Source organism: Pogona vitticeps, chromosome 6, assembly GCF_051106095.1.
Source record: "Pogona vitticeps strain Pit_001003342236 chromosome 6, PviZW2.1, whole genome shotgun sequence".
In the NCBI taxonomy this organism is placed as follows: domain Eukaryota; kingdom Metazoa; phylum Chordata; class Lepidosauria; order Squamata; family Agamidae; genus Pogona; species Pogona vitticeps.
This window is the reverse complement of record NC_135788.1, coordinates 111,565,038-111,591,689: the sequence shown is the minus strand read 5'-3', so window position 1 is coordinate 111,591,689 and position 26,652 is coordinate 111,565,038. Positions and strand designations below refer to the sequence as shown.

Genomic DNA, 26,652 nt, shown 5'->3' with positions numbered 1-26,652 from the left:
CACTTCATCTGCTTCATTAGCAGAATGAACTTCAGCGTGTCCCTCTTCAGACTCCATGGTCATAGTACCCTCTTTATTGCAGTGCTGTTTCTTTTTATAGCTTTCTACACCATTTGATGACTTATAGTAAACAACCCTCCCCCCAATTCCGTACCAGTTTGCTCCCCACTTTACCCAAACCACACCAGCTACCTTTGCTTCCTGCAAAACCTTTACACCCTGTCACCTTTACACTCCCAGTCGCCTAATGCTCTTCGTACCGGTCATCCCTTGCCAGAAGCTGACAGCCTCTGACTCCTCAACGCAAACCCTACGCCTTGCAATTTCCTCCTGCTCCCCACTTAGCTCTGGGACCAGCGTCTTCAACACGTTGTTCCCTGGTGGCCTTTCCTCAGCGTAAGTTCGAGGTCCCCTGAGCCCCCACGTCCCACTTTGACCCCCTCTTCCCCCCCCACGGTTTCACTTTGACCCTGCCCTACCTCCCCAAACCCCTCCCACCCTCGCCCCTTTCCCCCCCCACGCGCGGAGGCGAAGGCGCCCGTTGGTTGGCCAGTTTCGTGGCGCGCGCAAGGGAAGACGAGGTGACGAGGGGGAGGGGAGAAGAACGCGACGGCGGGTGAAGTAATAATAGGCCGGCACAAGCGCGTTCGACCGTTGGCTGAAGGAGCGCACAAGCTCTCCCCTATTGGCTCATTCCCTCACTTCCCGCCCCACCGCGCTGTCGTTCTCTCTCCCTTAGCGCGCCCTCTGCAGGCAGGGGAGTAAATGACGAATGGGGGGGAGGCGGAAGAAAAGAGGGCGCGCGCTCTCTTATCTGTTTCTCACTTTTCCCTCCCGACTGGAAACAGGGTCTTGCGCCTCTCAGAGACGGTGGGTCTGAGCGACAGGAGTAAAGCCCCGGCCGGTCCGCCATCTTACCTGGGTGGGAGGGGGGAGGAGGGAGGAGGGAGGGGAGGCGCCTCCTGCCCCGCCTCCTCCTGCCGCCGCCTCAGCCCCAGCGCCGCCGCCTCGGACGGATAGAATCCGCCGCCATCCGTAGCCCCCAGACCGCGCCCACCCGGCTTCTCTCCTTGCGTGGCCCCCACCGGTGCTGCTCGGCACGTCGCCGACCCCTCCCACCCGCCTGCTGATCCCTAACCAGGCCCCGCCGAACCAGACCCGACCCGCCGCGGCAAAATGGCGGCCGCCACCACCAAGCGCCAGGGCCAACCCCCTCCCTCCTCCCACCGCTCCCTCCGCCCGCCGGCATCGGCGCGCGCGGATCTCGCGAGAACGAAAACGCCGTGAGGCGGGGGGGGAAAGGAGAACTGGCCTACTGTACCTCAAGGGGGCCGGCGCGGGGCGCGGAGGGGCAGGGAAAGTGTGCGCGTTGGCCGGCGGGAGGTGGGAGGACGCAGCGCTTTGCTGTGAAACATACCCACGGAGCAGGTGGGGAGGGGGGCGGGGAGGAATGAGAGGGGCCAAGGCACCCTGGGAGAAAAGCATGCTGGGAAATGGAGTCCGAGGGAATGCTGGGAAGCGTCTCTCACTCTCCTCCCCCCTCCCCCCCAACCTTGGAAACTCTCTTGAGAAGAAAGGACGCGAGTTCTTTCCTGGGCGCGATCGGTCGAGAACTCCTTTAAGGAAGGGAGGAAAAATTATATGTGTATGTTCTTTTCTTGGTGCTTATAAACGAAATTCTCCCTTGACATTCTCAGAAGACATAGGTGCGACTACCTCTTTTAAGTTTTTAATAAGTAACTTTATGCGGGGGAAAAGTTTTCATGCATGTAAGTTACACGTGTGTGTTTTAACATCCTAATTGGAACATGGAAAACGTTTCCAAAAACGTTGCTAACGCTTCAGTGTCATTTCTTAAACGTTTTTAAGCCGGCGGATATTTCTACTGGGAAAAATTAGGAACGGGAGTACTGTGTAGTCCTCTTCATCCGGTGTTTCGGAGGCGATTTAAATTTGAAACCCAGCATCCAAAAGAAAAATAAAATTCCAGATTTTGCGGAAACGGATGTGGCTGAATTAGTTTTAAGGGCATTAAAAATACACTATTTTTGTTTACATATTAAGTACAACACACGCCTTTTGTATTCTTCAGAACTTTCCGTGTGGTTACAAATTGTAACCCCCATATCCTTAGCTGAAACCCTGTTAAATTCTGAAAACGGGCATGGGAGAATTGTTTCTGGATTGCATCCAGTTGTTGTTGTAGTGGTGGAAGCCTGTTGAAATGAATGGAAAAGTTCACCATGACTATTAAATCCCACTAACTTCACTGGACTGCCCTGATTGCATCCTAATTTAAACCAGTGTTGTTTCAGGGTGGGTTTTAATCTTGCTTACTTGTTTTCATATCCAGTATTTTTTTGGTTTAATTGTTATAGTAATTCTGTACATCTGTTGAATTTATTTCTAAAAAAAGAACATAGTGTAAAATTCATATTTGTTTTTCTTCCTTTCAGAATAGACAACAATGGACTGTTCCTATGCAAGAAATAAAAAGTACAGTAATGCATTGGAGAGAGGCAATATGACACAGTGGGTAAAGCTGCCTTTATAGCCATTCAAGGCCTGTATCTCCTATGGACTAATTATGGAGCCCTAGTTAATATTCTTTATCCACCAGTTTTGTGACAGGACAACTGGGTAACAGGTCTAAACTACCTGGCTGTTTCCAGGATGAATGCAATTAATGCCCGAACACTCAAGACAACTTCAGGGGATAGTGAAGGCCATACAGTTGTTGAATACATTTAGAGGGCATGAAGTTGTGAGAAGGTTGTAATGGAACAGGATTAGGCAATTACAACCCTGCAGAAGTTGTTGGATCCAGCATAGCCAATGGTGGGAAATGTTAGGAGCTGCAGTTCCCGAAAAAAAAAAAGGCTAAAAGTCGGCCTTCTCTTCTGTACTAGCAAGATAGTTAAGATCTATCAACTTAAGTTTCATCTTTTCCCCTATATAAATAAACATGCTTAAAATTAGATTAAATTATAAAAAGCATAGCAAATTATTATTTGTAGGAAACACTAGTACTTTTAATTACATCACTGGATTGTGAATGTGCATTGTTACTGTTTTTATTAATTATAAATAGCTTTTTATACACACCTTCTGGTTTACAGAGAGCTTACTGTCAGATAGTAGAAAACAGCCAGTTCTTTTGTATATTCCTACCACAGAAGAGACTGGGCATAATGTCTCTTTTCTGTAGTATTTGATGTCTAATCGATGAAAGCTTTTACACCAGAGTTGCAGGTGTAAAGAATACAGAGTGGTCGACCAGACCAGATGGGCGGGATATAAATCAAATAAATAAATAAATACACCTGCAACTCTGATGTGCTACAGAAACTGAAAACATAACTATGTGAACCTGCTTATCAAGAAGCAGGCAGAAGGACTCCTGACCTCATTCCGATATTATAAAGCTACAGTATTTGCATCCCAGCAGCCTGTTAAGGCATATACTGTACTGTAATATGTTTTAGACAAGAAATGTAACTAAATCTGGTTGCTTGGTTGAATCTGAATACTAGTCACAAGCTTAAAGACAGAAGTAGTCATTACACTGTATTCTCAGGGTTGCAGTCCTCAGCTGTATGCATGCTTTCCTTAAAATGCATTAATGTATCTTTAAATTGTTGAATGTATGATTTTGCCTTCTCTTGAATCAAATTACAGTATTGGTCTCTTAGTTCTCCTCTGCCCAAGTACTCTATACATTTTATTATCTCCATCAGATTTCCTAGCCCTTTTTTTACATTCACCATCAGCATATGTTCTTAACTTTGCCCATTTGTGCTCTGGTAGACTTTTTTTAAACTTTCAGATAATTTTTATATGTTGTTATTCCTTATTGACTGACTGGACAGTGTCTGCGAAGCAACCAACATGAAATTGACCCAACTCCGGGAGGCAGTGGAAGATAGGAGGGCCTGGCGTGCTCTGGTCCATGGGGTCATGAAGAGTCGGACACGACTAAACAACAACGATTCCTTATTTGTACAATAAAAAGAAATCTGCAAGTGTTTCATAAATATCTAGTTCTGAAATAAGGAGAGACGTATGTAGGACAACTTTTTGACATGTACTGTATTAAGAGATGACAGAAAAAGCTGTTATCAAAGATTTATTTTACTATGTGACCAATTAGCTACAAAAGAAATTTTAGCATATACCATATTTTTAAAATGGTTAGAAATGTACATTGAGCTGTACAGTTCTAGATGTTCAGTCTAGATAGATACATATTAAGGTGATGTTTGATAGTAGGCATCACGGTAATTAAGGAATAAACTTTCTAAACTGCAATGTTATTTTCATTTGGAACTAAGCCCATTTAATTTAATTGCTAGCAATTTGCACTGCTAGCAATTTTAGGATGTTGGCATTTTATTTTACAAAATAAAGGACTCCAATATATTTGATGTCAATATTTAGTATGTTGCAGTCTTTTGTAAATTTAGTGTGTTGGCAATTAAGGAAATTCTCCAGGTGCGTAGCTTGTTAAATCAGTTTTGCAACAACTAACATTTTGTGGCACCTTAACAATTAGTATATTTATTAGTTTCTAAGCTTTGTGTGGGTTGCAGTCCATTTCAGTATTGAAACTAAAACAATTATTTATTTGGGATTATTTGGGTAATTGTTTCACTGTATACTTCTTAATTGTTTGTAAATTACTTATGGCCTGTTTCCAGAATGCAAAACTTTAGAAGACAGATTAAAAAACACTTTAGCAAACGTCGTAGTGGTAAGGAGGACTATGGGGAGTCTAAATTATTAGTTGTGGCAACTGGAAACCAATTTACAATAGTTTACTCTTCTGGGACAGTTAATCATACAAAGTAGTTCATGGATACATATTAAAAATTGCTTATCCTATAGAAGTTTACTTTGACTCATAGGTCTTTGTAATCGTAAGAGATATTGACTGAAATCCTATTGCAGTTATGCAAACAGTGAAACTTTTGGAAGCCAGTTGCTGTAAGTTAAAAACTCTCTATAGACTTTACCTGTTGCATACTGAGTCACAGGATATGGCAGGCGACAGGTAAGATCTACGGAGATTTCTTAACCTACAGCAGTTCATCAGTAAAAGTTACATTATTTGCATAACTGCACAAGATTTAAGCCAAAGTATACCCTTTTCTCTATTTCAAATTATACCAATTTATTTGTAATTAGAAAAAATACATGTTTAAAAAAAACTAACTTAAAAAGAGCTCTGCTGTTAGAATTTTACAGAATTCTGAAATATTCAACCTTGCATGTTCTTGCCACATTATAATTTTAGATCCTGGAATCTACAGTCTCACACAGTTATATTTGGGGTGACAACTCCCATCATCCCAATCACTTTAAGTGGCTATGGGAGCAGAACTACATTGTGATTGGCAATGGAACTGAATTTCCTAGGAGCTGAATGAGGTAGTGGGTCTTTTTTTATTTCTACAAAAAAGAACCATGCTTCATCTGCCTGAGGATTTTGCATTTCTATTAGGCAATGGTTTAAAAAATAAAAGTCTCCCTAAAGGAGCATGTAGCCAGACAAAAGAGTTTTTTTAGCCCGTGTCCAGTGTCTCTACTATTCCTGCTTTATTAGACTAGATTACTCAAAAGATGAGGGTAAAGCAAAGCAGTTCATAGATTCTGCCTGCCTCCAAGTCTAAGAGAACACAACTTTGCTGTAATTGCGACATTTCACGGAAACAGAAAGGGGTGAAGGTCAAACCCACACTGCTTTTGTGATTTAGGCTATACAAGATTTGGTGTAATTCCTATTTTGCAAGACAAACTGTGATATGAGAGGATGTGGTCCCTGCAGTGAGTGCTGAGAGAAAGTAGCGTGTGCAAATTGCCGTCTGCCCTGGTTCAGACCACTTCTTTTATCTTTAGCCCCAAAGCACAGTAGCTTTCTAAATGGGGGGGGGTTGTAGGGAGTATGGACTGAGATCATTGGTAACCATGGGATTTGCCTGATAATAATTCTAGCCCAACTGGCCCATCCTACAATTCAGTGGCTGAAATCCTGCTGCATAATGTTAAAAATAAAGTAAAATCGTAGGTTCTGTCCGTTCTTTGCAGGTAAATAAAGAGCCCCTGCCACAGTTCTCGGGTGCACCTGCACAAACTGGTTTGGTGGGTGGGTGTGCACATGCCTGAGAATCACATGCTTGAGAACTCACCCACAAGGAGTGGATAGAAATTTATGACTTTGCTTATGTTGAAACAATAGGATTTGGGCCTATATGTTTGGTAATGCTAGAGAGCTTGCAGAAGACTAATCTTCATGAACAGCTTTCTTAGCCGTTTCAGAAAGACACTTGGGGGACTGACAGAGGTTTGAAAGCAAATCAGAGTTCTCTTTAGTGATGTAAGTACTAGAAGCATGCTCAAGACAATATGATAATTATCTCCAAATAAATGTCATCTGGCTCTTCTTCAATACTAGGAGTATGGGTTAGAGATATTTTAAAATATATATTTTAGAAATGCAGATATGCTTACTACTTGACTAGTAAAGTGAAGCACTTTATTTTGAGGTGCCAGTACTTCTGACTATAACTGGTTATCTGTAGCTAAACACCCATCTTCCACATATTGACAGTCTGTGCAACTTTTGGCATCTCATAGTATAGGCTATATGAAGAATTAGATTTACCCTATCTGATCAAGAACCCAAAGTCTATCATGCAGGTTTCATGAGTCATGTCTTTATGCTTAACTCACAAAGTCCTGCCCGGAAGATGTATCTTTTTAGTAGACACTCCTGCTAGAGAGGACAACTCATGGCAGAAAATAGCTGCTTTGCTGCAGGTTTTTACCGAACAAATCTTTTGTGCTCTAGTGTTGGGTTCAGTTTGAAAGGATCAGGATGGAAAGGAATGAATAGGGGGAAATGCCATTTTTAACAGACATCTGTATAGATCTATCCATTTGCAAGGCAGGGAATGAGAGACGAGGACTTTATGCAAAGGTTTTCACTTCCCCACAAGCTACAACCCAAGTCCCACATTATTGCCTTGCTCTATGAATGCACTGAGGGAAATTATGGAGACTAAGCAATCTATAGTTTGTGTCTTGCTGTCTTTCCTCCCAATGCCAGAATATTAGTCATCTAGAGCAGTGGTTCTTAACCTTTGTTACCCAGGTGTTTTTGAACTGCAACTCCCAGAAACCTTAGCCAGCAGAGCTGATGGTGAAGGCTTCTGGGAGTTGCAGTCCAAAAACATCTGAGTAACAAAGGTTAAGAATCAGTGATCTAGAGCACTAGATTACTACTGTAGAACTGAAATCAGGCTAGCCAATAAGGTTCCTGCTCTCTTACCAACTCAGAAAGAACACTGGTCTTACATTGTCCCCTCTTCCTCCTCCCCGCTCCCCAAGCCATCCAGATACATAAACACACAAAGCAAGGAATTCAGAAGCACCAGTTTGGGGTTTAATTAACCAACCTGGGGAAAACGGGCACTGGATAAGTGTGTGGCACCCTCCATGTTGCACCTTTCCAATCAATTACAGGAGGAAAGGGAGCTGGAGGTAGGGAGGGAGCAGATACAGGTATAGAAAAGAGCAGTACAGTAAAAACAAGGGGAATTGGGGGGGGAGGGAAAAGGAAGAGAATAGAGAGAAGTCACTTTTAAAATCACAATCTCAAACCTTTTATAAATGTACAAAAAAACTCCCCACCTGCCTGGGGCAAATATATAAATATTTACACTGCTTGGAGGCAGGAGGAGATGCCCTAACATACAGGCTTCCTCACTTCCCCTGAAAGCAGCCTTCCCAAGAGTCCATGGAGAGAGGAGAGACCACCCCAGTCAGATTTCAGCCCAGCAAGAGTACTGGAAGCAGACACCAAATCCACCGACAATTCCTACAAAGGCAGGAAGAGGAATCTTTTGCAGAGCTCAGGAACACAGACCAGGGGCACTCCGACTCCCGGATTCCTGCTTCACCCCAGACACCAACACCCCTAAACAGAACCCTCTGCTGTAAGCCTCAACCATAGCCAGGAAGAGAATCTGACTATTCATAACTGAAGGGGAGCTAGAGTCCTTCCAGGATGGTGGGCAACAGCATGCCCCTGCTTCAGACTAAAGCGGCAGGTGGCCACGCTCCTATCCCCACTAGAGGCCTAGATTATCTGCCCAGGGCATGTGCCAACTGTCCATCAGTATGCCAGAGAAAAGGAAAGCTGCTTCGTACAGGTGTTTATGTTCCAGGGACCTGCTACAGCACCATTATCTGGAGTCCCGGTCCTTATAGGCAGCAGCCAGTTCTCGGATGTCGGGGGCACGCCGAGGGGAACAGGGTCGAGCATTGGAAGCTGGGATGAGAGGAGGCGGGGCACTTAGCAGTCCCACAGCTGCAGCTGCAGCCGAGGGGGCCGTTTTGGCCAGCAACCCATTTTGGTGGCGAGGATAGGCCATGAGGCTGGGGTGGGGTGGAGGCGCCAGGCCGTATAACCGGGCCCGTTCGTAGTCTTCGGCAGCTGCAGCAGCAGGAGACGGGGTTTCCAGGTAGCGGGGGAAGCGTGGTATTGAGTGCAACTCCAGCCCCCGATGGTAGGGCTCACGCCAAGCTTCAAGGGCAGTGTAAGAGGCTGCCGTGGGGGGAGCAGCCACCAGGTACGGGGAGACACTACCGCCAGTCCCGGCCTGGGGCCGCTCAAACACAGCCAGTGTCCCCAAGGGATGGGAGACATGCAAGGTACTATGGTAGGGAGGACCAGCACGCAGTGCCCCCTCAAACCCTGTCAACTCCGGCTCTTCCTTGACCTTCACCTCCTTCTTCAGGGGCAGCTCTGGATAAGGTGAGCGGGAGGCATGGCCTGAGCTTGCAGGGCTTCCATAGCGATGGTCACGTTCTGTCGGCATATGGGGGCGGCCCGGAGGCTCCTCATGAGCCAGTGCTGGGTTCTTCGGAGTAGGAGTTGCTGGAGACGCACGCAAGGGGTGGCGGGAGAAGAGGGCATCTCTGAAACACATCCAGGCAAAATGTTGAGGGTCAAATGTGTAGACCCTTTCTTGGCCTTCCTTAATTTCCTGACGCTCACCCTACTCTCCTCTATTCAAAACTACTACCTACATTAGCCTGTGCCAGTGTCTTCCTAATTGAGTCCTGGTTCCCTGCCCTCAACATAAATACCTCAGCTTCACCCCAACCCTCAGAGAAGTCTTGACTATTTCCCCTTCACCCCACCCTGACAGCCCTTCAATATTTTACTTGATCCTCAGCACAACCATGTCGCACTCCCTCCCACTTCCTGTATCTAGGTCTCTTTAATCTGCATCCAGAAATGGGTAGCACTAGTAAATTAAAGCCAGGACTTGGAAAATGTGTGCCAACTATATTTCCAAAACATCCCCAGCCAGCACAGGACATATTGATGGCATTCTGGGAGTTGTAGTTCCCCCCCCCCAAGAGAATCTTTCCAAACTCCGATTCTGAACCATAAATGTAACTAAACAGTCAATGGTAATTGGTCTTCTTTGCACACCTGAAGACTCTGCCACCACCTCTGTGTCTCTCATTTGCCTCTCACCTGTCCTTTTCATCCTTGATCGCTGGCCCATCAGGCTTCTCGCTCTCTTTGTCGTGCTGGCTGCCTCCACGCTCAGTTCCATCTCCAGTGCCACCTTTAGGCCAGGCCGGGGCAGTGGGGAAGGAAGGAGGCGTGCGATGGAGGCGGTTCCATGCCTCATGAGGGCTAGGGAAGGGTGGAGCTCCAGGGCTCTCCTTTTGCCCAAAGACAGTGCTCGAGTCTGGGAGCAGGAGCAGAAAGATCAGATCTAGCACATTAGAAGCACAGTGGCCCCCAGAACCCTTGTCATGGCTGGTTACAACCCTCAAAAAGCCCAGCAGGCACTTGAGAGTGGCCAGGTTAGCAAATACAGAGGCAACTGGGCCCCCTCTGTTGAAATATGGACACCAGTGGACAACACATTACAGGGGAACACCTACAACTAAGAGCTTACAAATACACCATGAGGAAAGAACCAATGGTACAGTCCTCTCAAACATCATTTCAAAATGCTCGAGTTGATGTGGGGGGCCTGGAAAAAGAATGGAATGAGCTCTTGCAATAAAAACTTTCTGTGCACAGAAAGTTAGCATGTCAAGGCAGAGCATCATAACCCACATTTCTCATTTACCAAGGAGTAACACCCTGGAGAAGACTTTCCCATTGCCTTTTCTCTGAATGGATGGTTGGGTCTCAACAAACCCAATGGTCTAACAGAGAGGTGGAAAGCCTGATGACAGCCTTCCAAGAAACGCTAAATGGACAGGACCAACAGCTAGAAAAAATGTTTGCAAATTCCAGGCTGAGCCTCAGAAAAAGTCCTTGCCCTTTTAGTCAAAAATAGACTGGCAGTAAGAAGAGGACAAGATTGAAGGCTCATGGGCTTTCTCTCCAGTTCTGGAAAGGAGATAAAGACTTGGAAGGAAAGAGGGATAAAATGAGGAGTCCTAAATGTCTATCTCTGGCTCTTGGTAATGGTGGTGGAGGAGACTGGGAAGAGACAGGCCTCCCAGGTTGGTCCTCCAGCTGTAAAAGCAAGATGAACAGGGCTCAAGAACAGGATTGTGGAGTGCTGGCCTCCAGCCCTACCAATTAAATAGGCATCTTCTATCACTGCTTCCTTTCTCGGCCTAGTAGTTTCCAGTAAGCTCTCAAGGAATCCCTTCCTGCCCTCATCCATGACAGTTACTAACATCTCATTCTCCCTGCAATACTTACTGAAGGATGGATTGCCTAGGCCCCCAAAAGCACCATTGGAAAGTGCCCCCAGGGAGGTGAAGCTGGGGGGCCTGCCAAAGGGATCTGGAAAAGAAGCAAGGAGAGAGGTGAGCAAATGTGCAACGCTGCTGGATCCCTGCCCCGCTTGCCCTGTCCCTAGGCATGCCAGCTCTTACCGATGTGTGGGCTGGGGCTGAGGAAGGAGCCATGAGGGGTGCTAGCGGGACCAAAGGACGAGGCACCACCTGGGTGGACAACACCTGCAAGATCAGGGAGGCAAGGAGGAGGAGTGTTCACAGTTAAGAGACCAGTGTCGCTTGGGCAAGAGGAAAAGGGGCACATCTTTTAGTTAGAGAAAAATGGACTTCCCAATACAAAACCATCTCTGTGGAAGAACCTTTGCCGCTATCATATCATAAATATCATACACAACCTGTTCTGAGCCTCCTGGTTGGTTTTGCTTCATAACCACTTGGTAAACGGAGGGCAGACCTGTTCACATTTTACAAACAAAAAGAGGAACCTCAAAGAAAAACTTCTCTTGAAATACTATGGAGGAAGGTAGAATATTTTAGAATGCCATTACCAGCATGATTCAAGGGGAGCCTCCAAGTGCCAGGGATGGGTATTTGTGCATTTAGAGGGTGGCTCAGAATGTGGGCAGGGGACGGTCTTTGAAGTCCAGGGGAAACCTGCTCTGAAACAGAGAGAGGGCACTGACCAGAAGCTGTAAAGAGGGTGGCAGGGCGTGCCAAGTCCTGGCCATGGGGCAGACTGCCAAAGGCTCCAGTCCCGGGCAAGCCTGCAAGGAGATCATTCCGGAAATCCAATTTGTGTGGGTCACCCTGCATCATCTGCAAGAAAAAAAGAGACAACTTTCATGAGCAACAAGCTTAATATAATTCCATCTACTCCAACCTTATCCTTTTTTATTTTAAATTTCTTTTGGCAGGGACACCTCCTGCTCAGCCTCACACCCCAGTCCTGGAGGGATCTGATTTCCCAGCCTCCTAACCCCAACTTACAAACCCTGACTTGGATCCAGGGTCCAGCACAGACATCAGAGGACTAGAAAGGGAAGTGCCTCTCCTGTTGTTTGCAGTGACCCTCAGATGGCCACGAACAGGAGCTGCTCCACACCCCGTCACTGTATGCAGGCGGAGGAGAGAGGCAGTGTAGGCCCACCCTACCTTCATCTTCTCCTGGTGCCGCAGAATCATATAAGCCACACGGACATGCATGGCACACCACTTCCCGGGCTTCTGCGAGAGAGGGGGGAACTGTCAGCTCTGAATATTATGTCCCTGCTGGGCCAGGCACATGTTGCCCTGCATTCAGAATTAGTCACAACACTCCCCACTCCCCATAGTTTCTCCCTCCCCCACCCATGCCAGATCAGCCACTGCTAGCCCCCAGTATCCCACAGGTCCACCCTGCTGGGCTGCAGCCAGGAGGGGTCCCCAGCCTACTCACTCTCAGCGTTGGCCGGAAAGGATCCGTAAGCTGCAAGGAGACAGAAAGGCCAGTCAGGGTTCAGTATGCCTCTCCAAAGAGCCTCCAACCCCACCTCTTAGTAACGTGATAGCTCCCTTATCTTGCCAGGCCAGTCATCTATCTCGCCTAGTACTGACTGTCAGTATCTCGCAGTTAGGAGCTGCTCCCATCCTTTCCGGAGCTCCCAGGGACTGAACTGGTGGCCTCCTGCAGGCAGTGGCCTACCAATGAATGAGCTGTCACAGCCCCATTTTTTCCCTCTGAGGTAATCAACTCACCTGGGTGCCTTTCTGGGACAAGGTGGCTGGAACTGTACCCAGCCTGGATGGCAGGTCAGGGTTAGTGCTCTGAGGAAGAAAGAACCGTTTGTTAGAAAGCCAAGAGATCCCGAGTGTAATGCTTTTCTCTGCCTCGTGAGGTCAGATGCAATGCCCAGGACAGGACCTGTTGTGGAACCCCATCTCAATAGAAACTGTGCCATGTTTTCCAACTCAATTCAAGCCTTCCAATGCTTTCCCCAGAATCCAAGTCTTGTGACTCCCCACTTGGCTACTCAAGACCTTTGATTCCCAGACTCTCTCCAATAATCAATGCATACACTGGCCAGCTCAGATGGAAAGGAGAATTCTAAACACACTCAGATACAAATACACATGCACAGATCTTAGAAAAATGTATATTTTGGATTATGACTCCCAGGATCCCATGCTCACAGAAGATGCTGGGAACTGCAGTCTAAAGAACTAATTCTTCCAAGCCCTCACACACAGATCTAGTTTCTCTAAAACAGCAGGAAGGCTCCTCTACTGGGCCTTGCTTTCTTCTCAGAGCTATTATGTAAACCCATGAGTCCAATCACCTGTTCTTCACTCATGCTCAAACCCACTGCATTTCACTGTCCCCAGTCACCTTGCCTCCCCACAGTCCTGATGCTATCCCATATCAATAAGCTCATTCTCTATGCAGAGGATCCCTGGCCCTCAAACTTCTCTAGTCTGCTAGATTTGGATTCCACCTCCACTCCCACTTAAAAAAATGAAAACAAAGAAAATCCCAGGAGGTCCGAATTTTAACCTCCCCACTTCCAAAGAAAGCCCATTGGCCTACTATGTCTATTCACCTTAGGTTGGAACGCCCCCTGCAGAGAGCCAAAAGTCACCGCGGGAGGCAGGACCGGGGAGATCCCCGACACGGTTGGGGGAAATGCAGCATAGAACTGGAAAAAGAAGAGAAAGCCATGGAAATGCCACCCAGAGAAAATGAGGCAAGAGGAAGGGGGATTTTGTTCCTTTCCCAACATCCATGGATCTATGATCCTCCCTGATCTGCTTCCCCATCTGAAAGATCAGCCCCACAAATGCTCTAACAAGACTGCACTTACATTATGCCTCAGAAGCCCATCCATCTTGCCAGGGTATTTCTCAAACTGAAACAGAACGAGGGGGGGGGAAATGAGACATGGGGTGAGAGAATAATCCCAATCCCAAAACTCCATGTTTTAACCCCCCCCCCCCAAAAAAGCTCAGTCCTACACAAGACTGTTTGCGAGGCCCAAGATGACACTCACCACAGCTGAACTAGGTGTGGGCACCATGCCCGGTGGGAAAGGGGTGAAGTGCTGGTGGGTGTGCTGGTGGGTGTGCTGGTGCTGGTGGTTGTGCTGATGGAACTGGAAGGCCAGTGGACGGATAGTGGCAGCCCCCATGTCGGCTCCACCTTGCGCTGTGAGAAATCGAGAACTCAGATCTTGTCGGATTAACTCTTGTTCTGGGGAAGGAAAGCACAAGAAGTCTGAAAGCAAGTCGCAGGAGGGAGGGTGGAGGAACCAGTGATGAAAAAAATGTAACGTCATCCACTGTTAGAACTCTGCACTCATCTGTATTCACATAACTGTGGCCAGTGCTCGGAAAAGTTCCTTTTTCTTTGATAAGTTCCAGAATTAAATTCAAGTATTCCACAAGCATGGGACCAGACTCCAATGTTATCCTCATCTCAAGTCTTTTTTCCCCCAACAGCATGGCACAGTTTCTACTGAAATATTATTAAGCATCTTACATCTCCCATTAATCGTTATTTTCCACAACTCCCCCCCCCAAACAAAACACCTGCTTCATGTTCCTGTCATACAGTCAAATCTTCCCTCCCCAAGTCATTAAAACTAGAAATATACTTTTCAAAAATTAAAACCCAACACGTAGCACAAAGACCAAGACTACACAAACACTACATTCCCTGCCTTATATTATCTTAATCACTGCTTCTGGGAGGGGAACTTTTCTATCTAAACAAGATATTTGGCCTCCTTAACATTTGAGAATTTAAAATAAAAAAATAATAATTTTTACAAAGCTGGAAGTGGTCTTCTGGAAGTGGGCTCCCCCTCCCATTTTCATTTAAATTTGGAGGGGCTGATGTGGCCCTTGGTGGATTCCCCAATACAAGACCTTATCATCCCTACCGTGTTTCCTTGAAAATAAGACAGGGTCTTATATTAATTTTTGCTCCAAAAAAATGCAGTAGGGCTTACTTTCAGGGGATGTTTTAATTTTTTTCATGTGCAACAATCTACATTTATTCAAATACAATCATGTCATCTTCTTCTGGTTGCTGCACAAGGGTGGAGAGCAGGGTTTCACTTAACTGAGGCTTATTTGGGGGTAGGGCTTATATTACGAGCATCCTGAAAAAACCTACTAGGGCTTATTTTCAGGGAAACTGGATATTTTATAACCCCTATACAAGATATACTTCATGCAATCAGCATTGGATACGTACAGGATGAGTCCAACACAAACTGCAATTTATATTTTACATGTCTGAGGAGACCAATCTTCATTCTTACTTTTCCAATTGGTAGGACATTCAGCTCCTTCTAGGTATTTATAGCCCACAGCCCTCTCTGCAAGGAGCTTCCACCCTATTTCTTACCACTCGGCCCCTGCAAAGCTTTCCCAAAGAGTCAAATGACACCACTGTACCCCAGTCCCCCTTACCCGATATGGCAGCGGCTGCAGCTGGGTGCCCAGCAACTTGCAGCAGCGGAGGTGGTGGTGGGAGGCCAGGCGAGGGAGTGAACATGCCTGGGTGATGGTGGGAAGGCGGCCGAAGTGTGGATGGAAAGGCATGGGGAGGCAGGGCCAGTGAGGGAGTGGAGGGTCGGTGAGGGACCTGAGAGGAAGAGGGGGAGCAAGGAGGGAGGATGGGCTTGGGGTGAGCTGCACCGCGGCTGCACCTGAAAAAAAAAAGAGAGAGAAATCATTTGGATGCTGCTGGTGGGGAAGAAATCAAGTAAAGAAAAGACAGAGAGAGAAATACAAAGCCCTGCATATAGATCTGTGGGGCTCAAGTTTGAATCCCAGTTCAGCAAGAGATTGAACTGGAAGGCTCTAATTATAAGATTAATCGAAAATAGATCCCCAAGTGGAAGAATGAGAACAACAACAGGCCTCATTGGGTTGTTGTGTTTACAAGCCAAAGATGAAATTTATAACATCTTTTATCTAGAGGAACCTTAAACAGAAGATGAACACATATCTGTTTTTTTTAACACTCCCAAATCAATTGATCTTTCTTATGAGCGCACCTATAGGAATGCTATGGAGAAAAAGTCAAGGAATGGGAATTCTTCTTCTTTCAGAAAAAGAGGCATATTTCTAAAGGAAGAGAAAAACACTCAAAATAAGAATAATCAAATAAAAGTGGGAAAGGAGATGAATAAAGCCCAAATGCACGGTGTCGTCACAAAATGATGGAATTCTTCGATCCCTCAAGTCCAAATTTCATCCCTGTCCATAAATTCATGAGGTGGCAAGACACACAACACACACTCAATCTCAGTCTGAAACATGGAAACAGCAATACTGATTCATTTACAACCTTGCTATATGGATGTACAAAGTGCTTTGGAAACTCTCAAGTGGTCTATAAAATGTAATTTTAAACTGAGAGGAGAGGCACTGTTTGTTTGATCTACAATTTCCAGAAACCCACAGTCAATATAACCATTAACCATACCATCTGTGGAATGTCCAAAGCACTAACGTTTCTTACATTTTGTTTTTATGATAAGTGAAGAGGGAAGGAGAATTGCTTGAATAAGATAGGGAAAAGAGCAGCTAAAGGGAATAAAATGGGAAGGAAGGAAGGAAGGAAAGAAAGAAAGAAAGAAAGGACATTTATCTTTGTAGAAACTCAATGAGAGGAATTGGGGGAGAGACAATCTTGGAACAGAGTGATGGCAGGAGGACAGGTAAGTCATTCAAGAGTGAGCTCTGTGAAGACATAGCACTGGGACTCACCCTCCAGTGCTGAGGTCTAGCCCCACGGCGTACGGTGCCTGCGTCTGGCTGGCAAAGGGTGGTACCTTCATGTGGAGCTGGCTCTGGGGGAGGTTGTGGGGGGCTGGGCCCCCCTGAGGTGTTGGAGGCAGCTGGCCTTTGGGCTGGGGCGTCCCCCGAACAGCGTTCGGCGTCTGAGCCCGAGTCCTGGCGGGAGGTGGGGCAGGAGGACTGGGGGGCAAGGCCTGAGGTGGAACAGGGGCTGCAGCTGCCTGAGAAGGGGGCTCCTTGGGCAGGAAAGGCACTAGCAAGGGGTCCCGGTCGGCCTCGTAGTTGCGTTCCTGGCTCCGCTCCAGGCCTGAGACTTTAGGGATCACAGAGAGTTTGGCTTCACAGCTCCCATTTAATGCACCAATGGGTCCCGAGGCTGTCAGGAGAAAGGAGAGAAGAGAAGATGGGGGTGAGGGCATGAGCAGAATCTGGAGACCGTTGGAATTAGAGCTTGCGGCAAAATCCTTATGCGGCCACAGATTTCATGACTAGGCAAGTGTTATCTCTTAAAATATTTTCATTTTGTACAGAACAGGAGCCAAAATAGCCTGGCCTGCTTCAAAGAGCCATTTTGGAGACAGCTAAGGGAAAAGCCTAGTGGAAAGAGCAAAATCAAATTGGGTAACAACTACACCAGCAGCAGAGAAGCCTATCACTGCACTGCAAGCATTTAACATATAACACTTAATGATGACAATGCTAACAATATGTTACTATTTCTTGCTTCTTAGAACAACTTAGGACTGCAGATCTGGAAGGGACCCTATGAATCATCGAGTCCAGCCTTTGTCAAGGAAGCACAGTGGGGGATAGAACTCCCAACCTCTGGCTGCACAGCCAGATACTTAAACCACTGAGCTATCTAGCAGTTCCATTATTCTTATCATTATTACTATTTGTAAATTTTATTAATGAGTAGTACCTTGAGCAGCTCAAAAAAAAAAACTACCTCTAAGCTAGACCTGTGTTTCTCAACCTTTGGCCCTCCTCCAGGTGTTTGGGACTTCATCCCCCGCAATATCTGACCATAGACCAAGCTGGCTGGGGCTTCTGAGAGATAAAACACTGAACACCTAGAAATAGGTTATTTGTCCCTCTACCTTCCATTCAGATGCCATTAAACTCCTTTTTCTGACAGCCCTCACCAGTGAGGCCAATGGTAAGGGATGATCAGAGATAAGTCTAGTATTGTCTAGAGGGCAGTCAACTCCCCAGCTGTGATCTATACCGACACTATCTAGTCTGATGGGCAACTGCCTTCCAGGATTCTCAGGCAGGGAATGGCTGTCTCATCCCCTCGTATGGACTCAACATGTACATGTTTTAACTGGACATGCTGAAGAGTACATCTGGCACCTCAAACAAGAAAATAACAGATTCTAGGACTGATCTTCAAATTCCTCTCTCTGACAATATGCAAGCCAGTATGAACCAGCTGGCTTGTGTTCAAAAATCCAGATTTTACAGCACAGAGAACCAAAGAGAGCTTCCACCCCACGTCTTTCTGCTTGCTCCAACCCCACCTTTGCTGGTTGAGACAGTGAATGAATGTTCGAGGTCATCAATGGAGGCCTGTGGAGAAACACAGAGGCTCCGTCAGTTCCCAAGCGACTTTTTAAAAATACATAACAACTCAAATTCATTTTAATACATACAGAAAAAAATGCATGAAAATGTATAAATGATAGCATTTTATTGTCTTCTAAAGCAGTGGTTCTTAACCTTTGTTACTCGGATGCTTTTGAACTGCAACTCCCAGAAACCCCAGTCAGGACAGCTGGTGGTGAAGGCTTCTGGGAGTTGCAGTCCAAAACTCCTGAGTAATCCAAGGTTAAGAACCAGTGTTCTAAAGCAAGATGTGCTTTTCTTACAAGCAGGAACAGATTCACCTGTTCTGCTAATACATGGGTTTGGCTGCCCTGCAGGACAGAACCGATGAACTGAGCAGGGAATGATTTCTGAGTCAGACTGCTTCTAATTCATCTCCACCCCCTTTCTGCACTCCATGGCACCAATTTCAATACATTCAAGACCATCAAGATGATACACTCAATTCTGTGACTACCTTCACAGAGGAATAGGAGGAAATGTGTAAGAAACATGCTTTACACTGAGTCAGGTCACTGGTCCCTCTAGCCTAGGACTGTTGACTCAGACTGATGACCACTCTCCAGGTTTTTAGGCAGAATTCTTCCCTGGCTCTACCTGGAGATTGTGTACAGCCTCTCATCTAAGTACTAAACAAGTTCAAGATCTGCTTAGTCTCTGAAATGACATGAAATATGGTGTGTTCAGGATATTACGGTGGTCCTATTCTGGCACTGCAGCCTATGCAGGCTTCCTGCAGTCTGCTAGGTACAGGTCAAATTGCTCATTTTGCCTTTTTTCAAACACTTTGGACCTCTTGGGATTAATCAAAAGGACCAAAGGTGTTCACAGACCTTTTGCATTATTGTGGAAACCTGATTTTCATAGCTTTGAAATCCCAGAAAACTGCTTCCATGAGCACAGGAAAGAGACCTTGTAACTTTGCACAACAGTGAATCTCTTGCAATACCTCCCCAACCCTGCCCTATCATCTCTCTGAAAAACATAAAACTATTAGGAGATGTTAAGGCCTGGTAAGCTAGGCACAAGAGTGGGGTCAATGTTTACCTGCTCCTCTCGGTCACTTTCTGTATCACACTGCAAAATGAGAACAAAAGAGAGAGGTGTCAGTTGGGGCAGCAAACTGGAAATGCTTGTAGGAAGGGGTGGAGAATGGGTTAACTGCTGAGATGTTTGGGCAGCTAAAATCCTGCCCTCTAAAAAGTGTGATGCTAGGATTATGTTCTGGGGAAAAGAACAGCAAAAATCAATAAACCCAGGTTTGGCAGGCTAGGTGGCATAGAAACAGCTGACTTACTAAATATCCAGTTTCCAGGTAGGTTTGGAGAGAAGGCTGGAAATTAAAAGAAGGTGGGGGGTAGAGACACAAACATTACTTTCACAATAACAAAATATTGTCAGTACCAAAAGTTCTTTATTTAAAAAAAGCAAAGATATTGAGATACAGTACTGTATGCCCTTAAGGCTTTTATGACAAACAGTAAGATGTTACGGTTTTTACTGAAAACAAGAACTGTGTCAGCATTAAAAGCATGAGTTTTGTATCCCCCAAACAAGGGAAAGCCGTAGCCTGAGGCACACATTGAGTACTATGCATCAGCTGCTTCATTTGCTGTTTTGCAGCAGAACTGGACAATCTGTGGTTCTCTGGAAGTTGTCGGACTGATATCAGCCCTCACCACTGGCTATGCTGGCAAGGGGTAAGGGGACCTGCAATCCCACAAGATCTCCAGAACTGCAAGTCACCTGCCCCTGCTCTAAAGTGGCCCTCCCGATAGATGCTAGACTTCCCATTTTCTTCAAAAATAGAGGACCTTCAAGACAGATTCAGTGTGAACTCATTAATATCCAAGTCTATCACTTACAATGTGACTAGAGAAAAAAAGGCTCTTTTTGAAAAAAAAAACTCACACTGAAAACTCATTACCCAATTTATCAATGCAACAGGGATCATGTGATCACAACCGTTGTGTAACCAGCTAATATTAATAAGGTAAGCATCACTGCCTGTACTTACTGCACTTCAAACCCTTCAAAACTCATGTCTATAATTCACCCACTATAAATGTGTGTACGTATGAATACACTAAACTTCAAAGAGCACAAAACAGTATGTTGCTTTTGCTGCAATATACAAACATAGTGTACCAACTGTTCTCATTACTCTGGCTCCTTTAAGTCTATATTCATACTCTCTCCTCCTGGTAGTAATGCTTATTTTTCTTGAAAAACAAAATGCTCTGCTAGGCCCCACTCCACACATTCCTTGGCCCATCCATAGCGGTACACACTTGAGCTCCCTTTCCTCCAGAGTCTCACCTCTTTGTGCCGTCTCTTGCTACGTTTTCTCAGCGCTCGCTCCCCTCCACAGCTCCTGCTGCGACCCTTCTCTGAACAACCATCCTCATCTTCATGTTCAGAGTTGTTCCCCTCACCCCGTTTTCTTTTTCCAGAATGCTTCATCCGGAGCTCCAACCGCTCTGGAGTCTTCAAGGTTGCATCCTTCTGTTGGTAGATAATCAAGACATGCTTGTGTTGAACAAAACTGACTAGAATTGCCTATGAAATGGACACTTCCTCTGTATAATGAAATATTCCCGAATAAGACCCTGGAATGGATGCTGTGATATGGCTGACTCTGGGGCAAGGGTGGGCAATATGCAATATGCCCCAACCCAAAATGCAGCCTCTCAACAATCCCCCCCATTTAGCATTTTTTAAAAATATATTTTTCTTAACTATTAGTTCATACAAGAAAGCCTTTATAAGCTGGGGGAAATACTTTGATAAGAATTTTTTTTGCAGGAGATAGTTGCAGATGGCAATCTTCCAAGGGATGGGGTATGTGACCCCCAGACTTTAGAAGGTTGCCATGCCTTCCTGTCCCCTGTCTGCTCTACGGCACAGAAGTACACATTATTGTCACCAGGAAGAAAAAAAGCACAAATGAATAGAGAGCAGAAATATAGACACATGCATTGATTACTTGACTGTGAGTCGTCAACTTCATCATTTACTTTGGTCTCCAAAAGGAGATGGAATTTCTATGTGAGAGCCAAACTTGGTCTCACTTTGAATTGCTTCAGGGAAATCAACAGAACTTGACTAACTGAAGTCTCATTCATTTCAATAGGCCTACTCAAAGTGAGACTATGAATGCAGACAGTAATCTTTGATTATCTTGCAGATTTGATAAAGTTTACATTTATGAACAAACAAGAATATGGAAAATTATCAAACCATACACTCAATGGACAAAAGCCAGTCTGAGATTTGTTGGGTTGGGTTCAAAATCTCCACACAGTCACCTCATTTATAGGCTGCTCTTGGGCCTGACATTTTATTTATTTATTTATTTTTGTTCTATTTATTTATATGTTGCTGTTTCCCTTCTGTAAAGAAATCAACTCTTCCATCTTCTAATCAGGTAAGATTTGTTCAGATGCCATTCTCCAGCCTGGCACTATCGAAAGGTACTATGCTACTATGCTTTCATTCTCAACCTAACCTGTGGCCTTAGACATCTAGAAAGAAGTGTAATAATCTACATAACAGTGTTTTCCAGGGTGACAGCCACTGTGGTGTCATGGTTCACATGCCAGACAAGACTAACACAATTCTTTCTTCTACCCTATCTCCAGCAAACCCAATTCAGCTGAGCAAACCTGGACTATTCTCTTTCAGGCTGACCTATCTTACAGGGCAAATCAGGGTGAATGAGACCAATGCAAACCTCTGAACTCCTTGCAGAATGTGCAGGATAAAAATGTAACCTGACTTTCTTTGCTTGAGCATCACAATTATTCTCAGCTCTGGGATTCTGCACAGTGAAGAGTTATTTATTGCACACTGGATTCTTTCAGAGTTTGGTGAAGACATGTACCTGTGTCCACACCCTGCTCCTCACCCAGTCCTGTCTAGCTGGAAAAGCAAGTGACTCCAGTACAGAAATGGTCTGCAAGTTCAGCCAAGAGTAGGGATTTCTTTACTGCATAAGCAAGTGGAACAACTGTCTTGTATGCCACCCACCTACTGAAGTCAACGGATGTCATATCTGCCCAGACACACTTTGTATACTGGGTCATAACCCAACTATGAGAAAGCAGGTGGTGTGTGTGTGATTTCCCTGCCATGAGGAGGAGGATAAGAAACTTATACGATAAACAGGAAATAGGACAGTCCCACCCCAGACAAAGAAGAGAAACAGAATCTTCACAACTTATACCTTATACATCTTTGTATTGTGTAATATATTGCGCTATTGGGAAAAATATAAAGGAGCCGATATAGAACCATTCCAGGGTCCTCTAGTCAACATTACCAAAGATTTACCTATGTCTTGATACAAAGAAAATAGCAGTACTTACACTGAGTTATGGATTCATCCCAATTTGATACCAATTAAACCCTTTTATTATACTTTATGATCTGAAAATGCCTCTTAAACAGGTCTGTCTTATCTTCAAAGGCCAAGGCCCTGTCCCCTTTTTGCCATAAGCCAGTCATTTCAGTGTAGAGGTCTGTGTGCTTCTTAAGCACTGTTGCTGACAGTACAGAAGACCAAACAATCATCATCTGCTTTCATCGGCCACTCTCACAGGAAGTTGAACCACATGCCTTTGCTCCTATTAGTATCTCAATAGACTCTGTATCTAGTACAAGAATATTTTCAAACACCGAATGTCCTTTTGTCTTGTGTCAGCTTCCTCGAGTGCCAGCAAAGACAGCTTTACTCTTGCTGGCTCATTTACACAGGGTTTCTGGTAGTTTCCCATCCAAGGCAACAAGCAAGTCTCACACATCAAATACTGCTACATCAGGGATGAGAATGATGGGGCTCTTCAAATGTTGTTTGACTGCCATTCCCATAATTCCCGATTACTGGGCTACATCAGCTAAGACTGATGGAAGATGTAACTCAAAAATCATCTGAAGAACCACAAATTTCTCATTCTTGTTTTATATCATCCCTTAGAGCCATCACCAATCATTTGCTTTTTGATTTGGGAGACCCACAGTGATCAAAACAAACCCTTGCACACTGAAGATTACAACAGCTACTAAATCACTGATCCCAACCACTACTCCCAATAAATGTTGCCCTAGCTCACTTCTTCCTGTGACATTTTGGGGAAAAGATTAGCTATATGCATGGAACCTGCAAAAATAACTAGACCCTACATTCACCTTATTTCACCCTGTACCATGGCTCTGTGAATCCCAAAAGGCACATCCCCCTCCCTGAGCTCAGCCTCCAGCTGCTTTGTGTGTTGTGCTGCTAGAAGCTCCTCACCTCAAGTGCTTCAAGGCTGACAAAGCTGGCAATGGCAAAGCCATCAATAAGATCCTCTTCTTCCTCTTCCTCTTCTTCCTCCTCACGACTGCAGGAGGATCCAGAGGGTCTCTTTCGCCGTCGTAAGGGCCGTCGGCGTCGGCGCTGTTGCTGCTGCAGTGGGCGGCTTTTTCCAGGTGCCATGGGGGCAGGCGGAGAGGGGCCCTCGCTGTCTGATCCTGAAGACGAGGATGACGACACGACGCGATGGGAAGAATTCCCAGGCCGACCTCCCCGGCGGCGAGTGCAGCGGCTCTCACGGTCCCGCCGTGAGCAACGCCGTTGCCTCCTTGCTCGGCTACTGCTGCCTCCTCCTCCACTCCAGCAGTGGGCAGGAGCAGCTGCAGTTCCTTCCATGATGCCCCCCCTTGAGGAACAGAGAATTTGTCTTGTTGTGTCCAGGTGGGTGCTGTAGACACGTGAGAATGGGGGGGGGCACCCTTCACCCCTCACCAGCCAAGTGCATTGCAGCTGCTCTCAACCAGGTCCTTGCTCCTTTTTGGACCCCACCCAGAAAAGCACCAAATACAAAAAAGTCAAAAAGTTTTTCTTATTCTGAGGCAGAAAGGCCTTGGCCTCCACACCTCACAGTCAGCAAAATGTAGAGTATGCTGCCAAAAGCTGAGGGATCTTGGTTCCTTTGGGGAAGTCCCCTTTCATTCAAGCTTAGTTCCCTCCAAAGCAACAGTGGCAGCTTCCTGTCCGCTTTTATTTTTGTCTTCCTCTTGAAGGCAAAAACGATTAAATTACAAAACAATTAAATATTTTCAAGATAAAACTAAAAAAATGGGAAATCATCCAAGAGCATTTCACCATAAAATTAGCATCCGCCAACGCCCAGAGCACAGTCCCTTTAACAAGGGGCTTCCCCTTGCCGTCCTGAAGAAAATCGGTCAGACTTAAGCCCCCGAGCCCTTCATAAGGATTTTACATCCCTCCAACCCCGACGCAGTGCTGAGAGATGAAGGCCTTCAAAAAAAAAAAAAAGTCTCGAAAGTCCCTTTCCAACAAATGCTGGCACTTGGCAGGTGGGTCTGGCAGCTGGGAAGGAAGCTTCTGATTTAAGTGCCTTGTTTTCTTTAAAGAAAAGGGAAAACCCAACCAACCACCACGAAACGCCTTTAGGCCTTTCCTTCCAGAGCAAGGTTTTCAACGTCCGGGCAGCGTCAAGAGCTTGCACAGCCTCCCCTTTAAGACTGCAGATGTGACTTCTGCCAACAATGGCAAATGGCTTCCGCTCGGAGGGCAGTCACTTCCTCCCCTTCCATGACGAGGCCTCCCATGAGCACTTCTGCAATGACATCTCCTGTCAAGATACCCCCGGTCGGCCGCCACTTCCTTTCTACTGTTATTGTTATTATTTTTAGGCGGCTCGGCTCCCCGCGACGGGGTGTGACCTTGCCTTTAAGGACCCCTGATGTGAGCGTCTCATTTCCCTCTCGCTCAATCCCCTTTAAGTGCTTGAGGCTTTAAAAGCCGCCACACATTTCCGACCAAGGCGCGGCCTCCCCTTTAAGGCCCGAGCTTTAAAGTTCTCCCTTGTCAAGCACCCGGTGTTCTCACGGCCGAAATGAAAAGCCCTCCCCACGTTCCTCCCGGGCCGCTCCCGCTCCCCTTCAGAGCCCAGCGCCCAAAGTCCGCCTGAGCCACCCACAGCCGCCTTTGAGCGCCACCCCTCCCTCGCCACCACAATGAAGGCCTCAGCACAACTCCCCTTTAAGAGGGCCGAGCTCCCTTTAAATCCATTGACAGGAGCTGGAGCTGGGGAGGGGGTTGTTGTCCTGCGGCTGAAAGTGCCCCCTCTTCTCGTCGCATTTCCCACCCACCCCCCTTTCCAAGCTGTACCTTTAAGAGCGCCGGCCGTTGAGGGTGGTTTCCAGGCACCGCCGAACCCCCCCCCCCGCCCCCCAGCCGCGTTTCGGCCTCGGTCAAGCTCGCGGCAGCGAAACCGCCAGCCGCTGGCGCTGATTGGTCATCAGGCGGGTCCCCTCAAGAGCCGCCGCGCCCCCCCCGCGAGCTGGCCGAAGCGGTGGGGCTGAGTAAGGATGGGGGGAGGGGGGGTGACTGGAAAGGTCCAACGCGGGTGGCGACGGGTTTGGAGAGGACGAGGCTCTTGTCCCCGCGCGAAGAGGGGGGCACTTTGGTCCCGTCGTCCTTTGCCCCCCCTTCCCGCTCCGTCTCCACCGCTGGCCCCCGGAGTCTCTCTCTCTCTCCCCCTAGCTGTCTCTACCGGATCTCCTTCCACTCTGCGCACGGCACGCAACTCCTCCCACAGCGTCAGATCCCTCCTCCCATCGTGTCAATGGAAGCCACAGAATCCCTCCGCCGGAAGAGCGGCTGAGGGGGACATAGTCCCTTCAGTCGGCCTCCATTTCCCCGCCTCCGGAGGCTGGAGGGGAAGAGATGTTCCCTGAAATCCCCACCCCTTCTTGAGGGTCACTTCCGTCCTTTACGGGATGACGCCATAGTGTCGTGGAGAACATGGCAGGGTGATGTCATGCAGCTCTCTCCAGTCACCTCACGGAGTGATGTCATAGCACCCCCATGTGACGTTGTTGGGCAAAGCACAGAATGTTTAATCCTGTATAAGCCAAATGATGACAAAGGGCCAACTCTTAATATTCCTCCTTGCCTGGCAAGGATAGCTTTCCTCCACACTTCTGCAGAGTATTATTTCTTAAGATCTGATGCACAATCTAAACTGGGGACACTAAAGGATCCAAAGTGTTTGTCTCACCACTAAAGTAGGCAGGTTGGCTAAAGTGACCACCTTTTAATATGGGTTTAAATCTTTTGTTACCCCCCCCCCCATTGAGCCTTCTGAATAGATAATGTAATAAATTATAAATCATTTCTACTTTTCAATTACATGGTAGTGTTCTATAACTATGGAGACAAAAGAAAAAGCAAAGCACCACATCCAGATAGCGCTATACATATGCAATCATCTCAACAGCTTAATTCCTCATCAGGCAGAACTGAGAAGAAAACAAATCACAAACACACAGTTGTTCAATTGCTATCCATAATTGGAATCACAAAGCATCAAGGGGAAGGCAATGCCACACTCCCACATATCTTGTGGCCTGAAGTGTTGCCATTGGGCAACAGGTTCAGAGTATAATTATAATAAACACTGGGGATTT

At 46.4% G+C, this 26,652-nt stretch overlaps 2 protein-coding genes and 2 long non-coding RNA genes across 9 annotated transcripts in view; 1 reads left to right on the top strand and 3 right to left on the bottom strand.

The window, feature by feature from the left end:
- The window catches only part of SRCAP (Snf2 related CREBBP activator protein), a 28,512-nt gene extending 27,462 nt beyond the window's left edge, over positions 1 to 1,050 (bottom strand). The window contains exon 1 of one of the 3 annotated variants that reach the window (XM_072976847.2): positions 919 to 1,050. The gene's annotated coding sequence lies outside the window, so the exon portion shown is untranslated. Of the gene's footprint in view, positions 1 to 825 lie in introns of all 3 variants that reach the window. The other 2 variants (XM_078377105.1, XM_072976848.2) reach the window with 2 other exon arrangements.
- Positions 1,051 to 1,386: 336 nt separating this feature from the next.
- LOC140701326 (uncharacterized) lies at positions 1,387 to 4,430 on the top strand. Of its 2 annotated transcripts, XR_013537160.1 has the most exons (3): positions 1,506 to 1,645; positions 2,457 to 2,532; positions 3,870 to 4,430. It is a non-coding gene; the product is annotated as an uncharacterized LOC140701326 (long non-coding RNA). The 2 variants fall into 2 exon arrangements; XR_012080267.2 differs by lacking the exon at positions 3,870 to 4,430 and having other exon boundaries at positions 1,387 to 1,645; positions 2,457 to 3,713.
- Positions 4,431 to 7,419: 2,989 nt separating this feature from the next.
- Positions 7,420 to 24,006, bottom strand: FBRS (fibrosin). 3 transcript variants are annotated; one of them, XM_072976855.2, is made up of 18 exons: positions 23,468 to 24,006; positions 20,494 to 20,679; positions 19,472 to 19,507; positions 19,222 to 19,251; positions 18,090 to 18,138; positions 16,537 to 16,942; positions 15,232 to 15,470; positions 13,806 to 14,005; positions 13,620 to 13,664; positions 13,359 to 13,454; positions 12,517 to 12,585; positions 12,218 to 12,247; positions 11,770 to 12,006; positions 11,466 to 11,598; positions 10,921 to 11,004; positions 10,745 to 10,828; positions 9,548 to 9,767; positions 7,420 to 8,979 (listed from the first exon to the last, which is right to left on the bottom strand). In XM_072976855.2, the coding sequence occupies exons 1-18, from the start codon at positions 23,861 to 23,863 to the stop codon at positions 8,244 to 8,246; spliced, it is 3,276 nt and encodes a 1,091-aa protein (XP_072832956.2). In that variant the 5' UTR covers positions 23,864 to 24,006; the 3' UTR covers positions 7,420 to 8,243. The 3 variants fall into 3 exon arrangements, with proteins under 3 accessions (XP_072832956.2, XP_020669210.3, XP_072832957.2); XM_020813551.3 differs by having other exon boundaries at positions 11,935 to 12,006; XM_072976856.2 differs by lacking the exon at positions 11,770 to 12,006.
- A 290-nt stretch (positions 24,007 to 24,296) lies between these two features.
- On the bottom strand, positions 24,297 to 25,492 carry LOC144583401 (uncharacterized). The gene is made up of 2 exons (XR_013537159.1): positions 25,352 to 25,492; positions 24,297 to 24,797 (listed from the first exon to the last, which is right to left on the bottom strand). It is a non-coding gene; the product is annotated as an uncharacterized LOC144583401 (long non-coding RNA).
- Positions 25,493 to 26,652: the final 1,160 nt, after the last annotated feature.

Bases quoted from the DNA above. Each gene is read 5' to 3' on its own strand.
- FBRS (XM_072976855.2), bottom strand. From the start codon at position 23,863: ATGGAAGGAACTGCAGCTGCTCCTGCCCACTGCTGGAGTGGAGGAGGA. The intron at 19,508-20,493 runs GTGAGACTCTGG...TTTAATTTCCAG, and splicing joins GCAAGAGACGGCACAAAGAG to CCTTCTCTCCAAACCTACCT. The intron at 12,007-12,217 runs GTGAGTAGGCTG...CCTCTCTCGCAG, and splicing joins CTTTCCGGCCAACGCTGAGA to AAGCCCGGGAAGTGGTGTGC.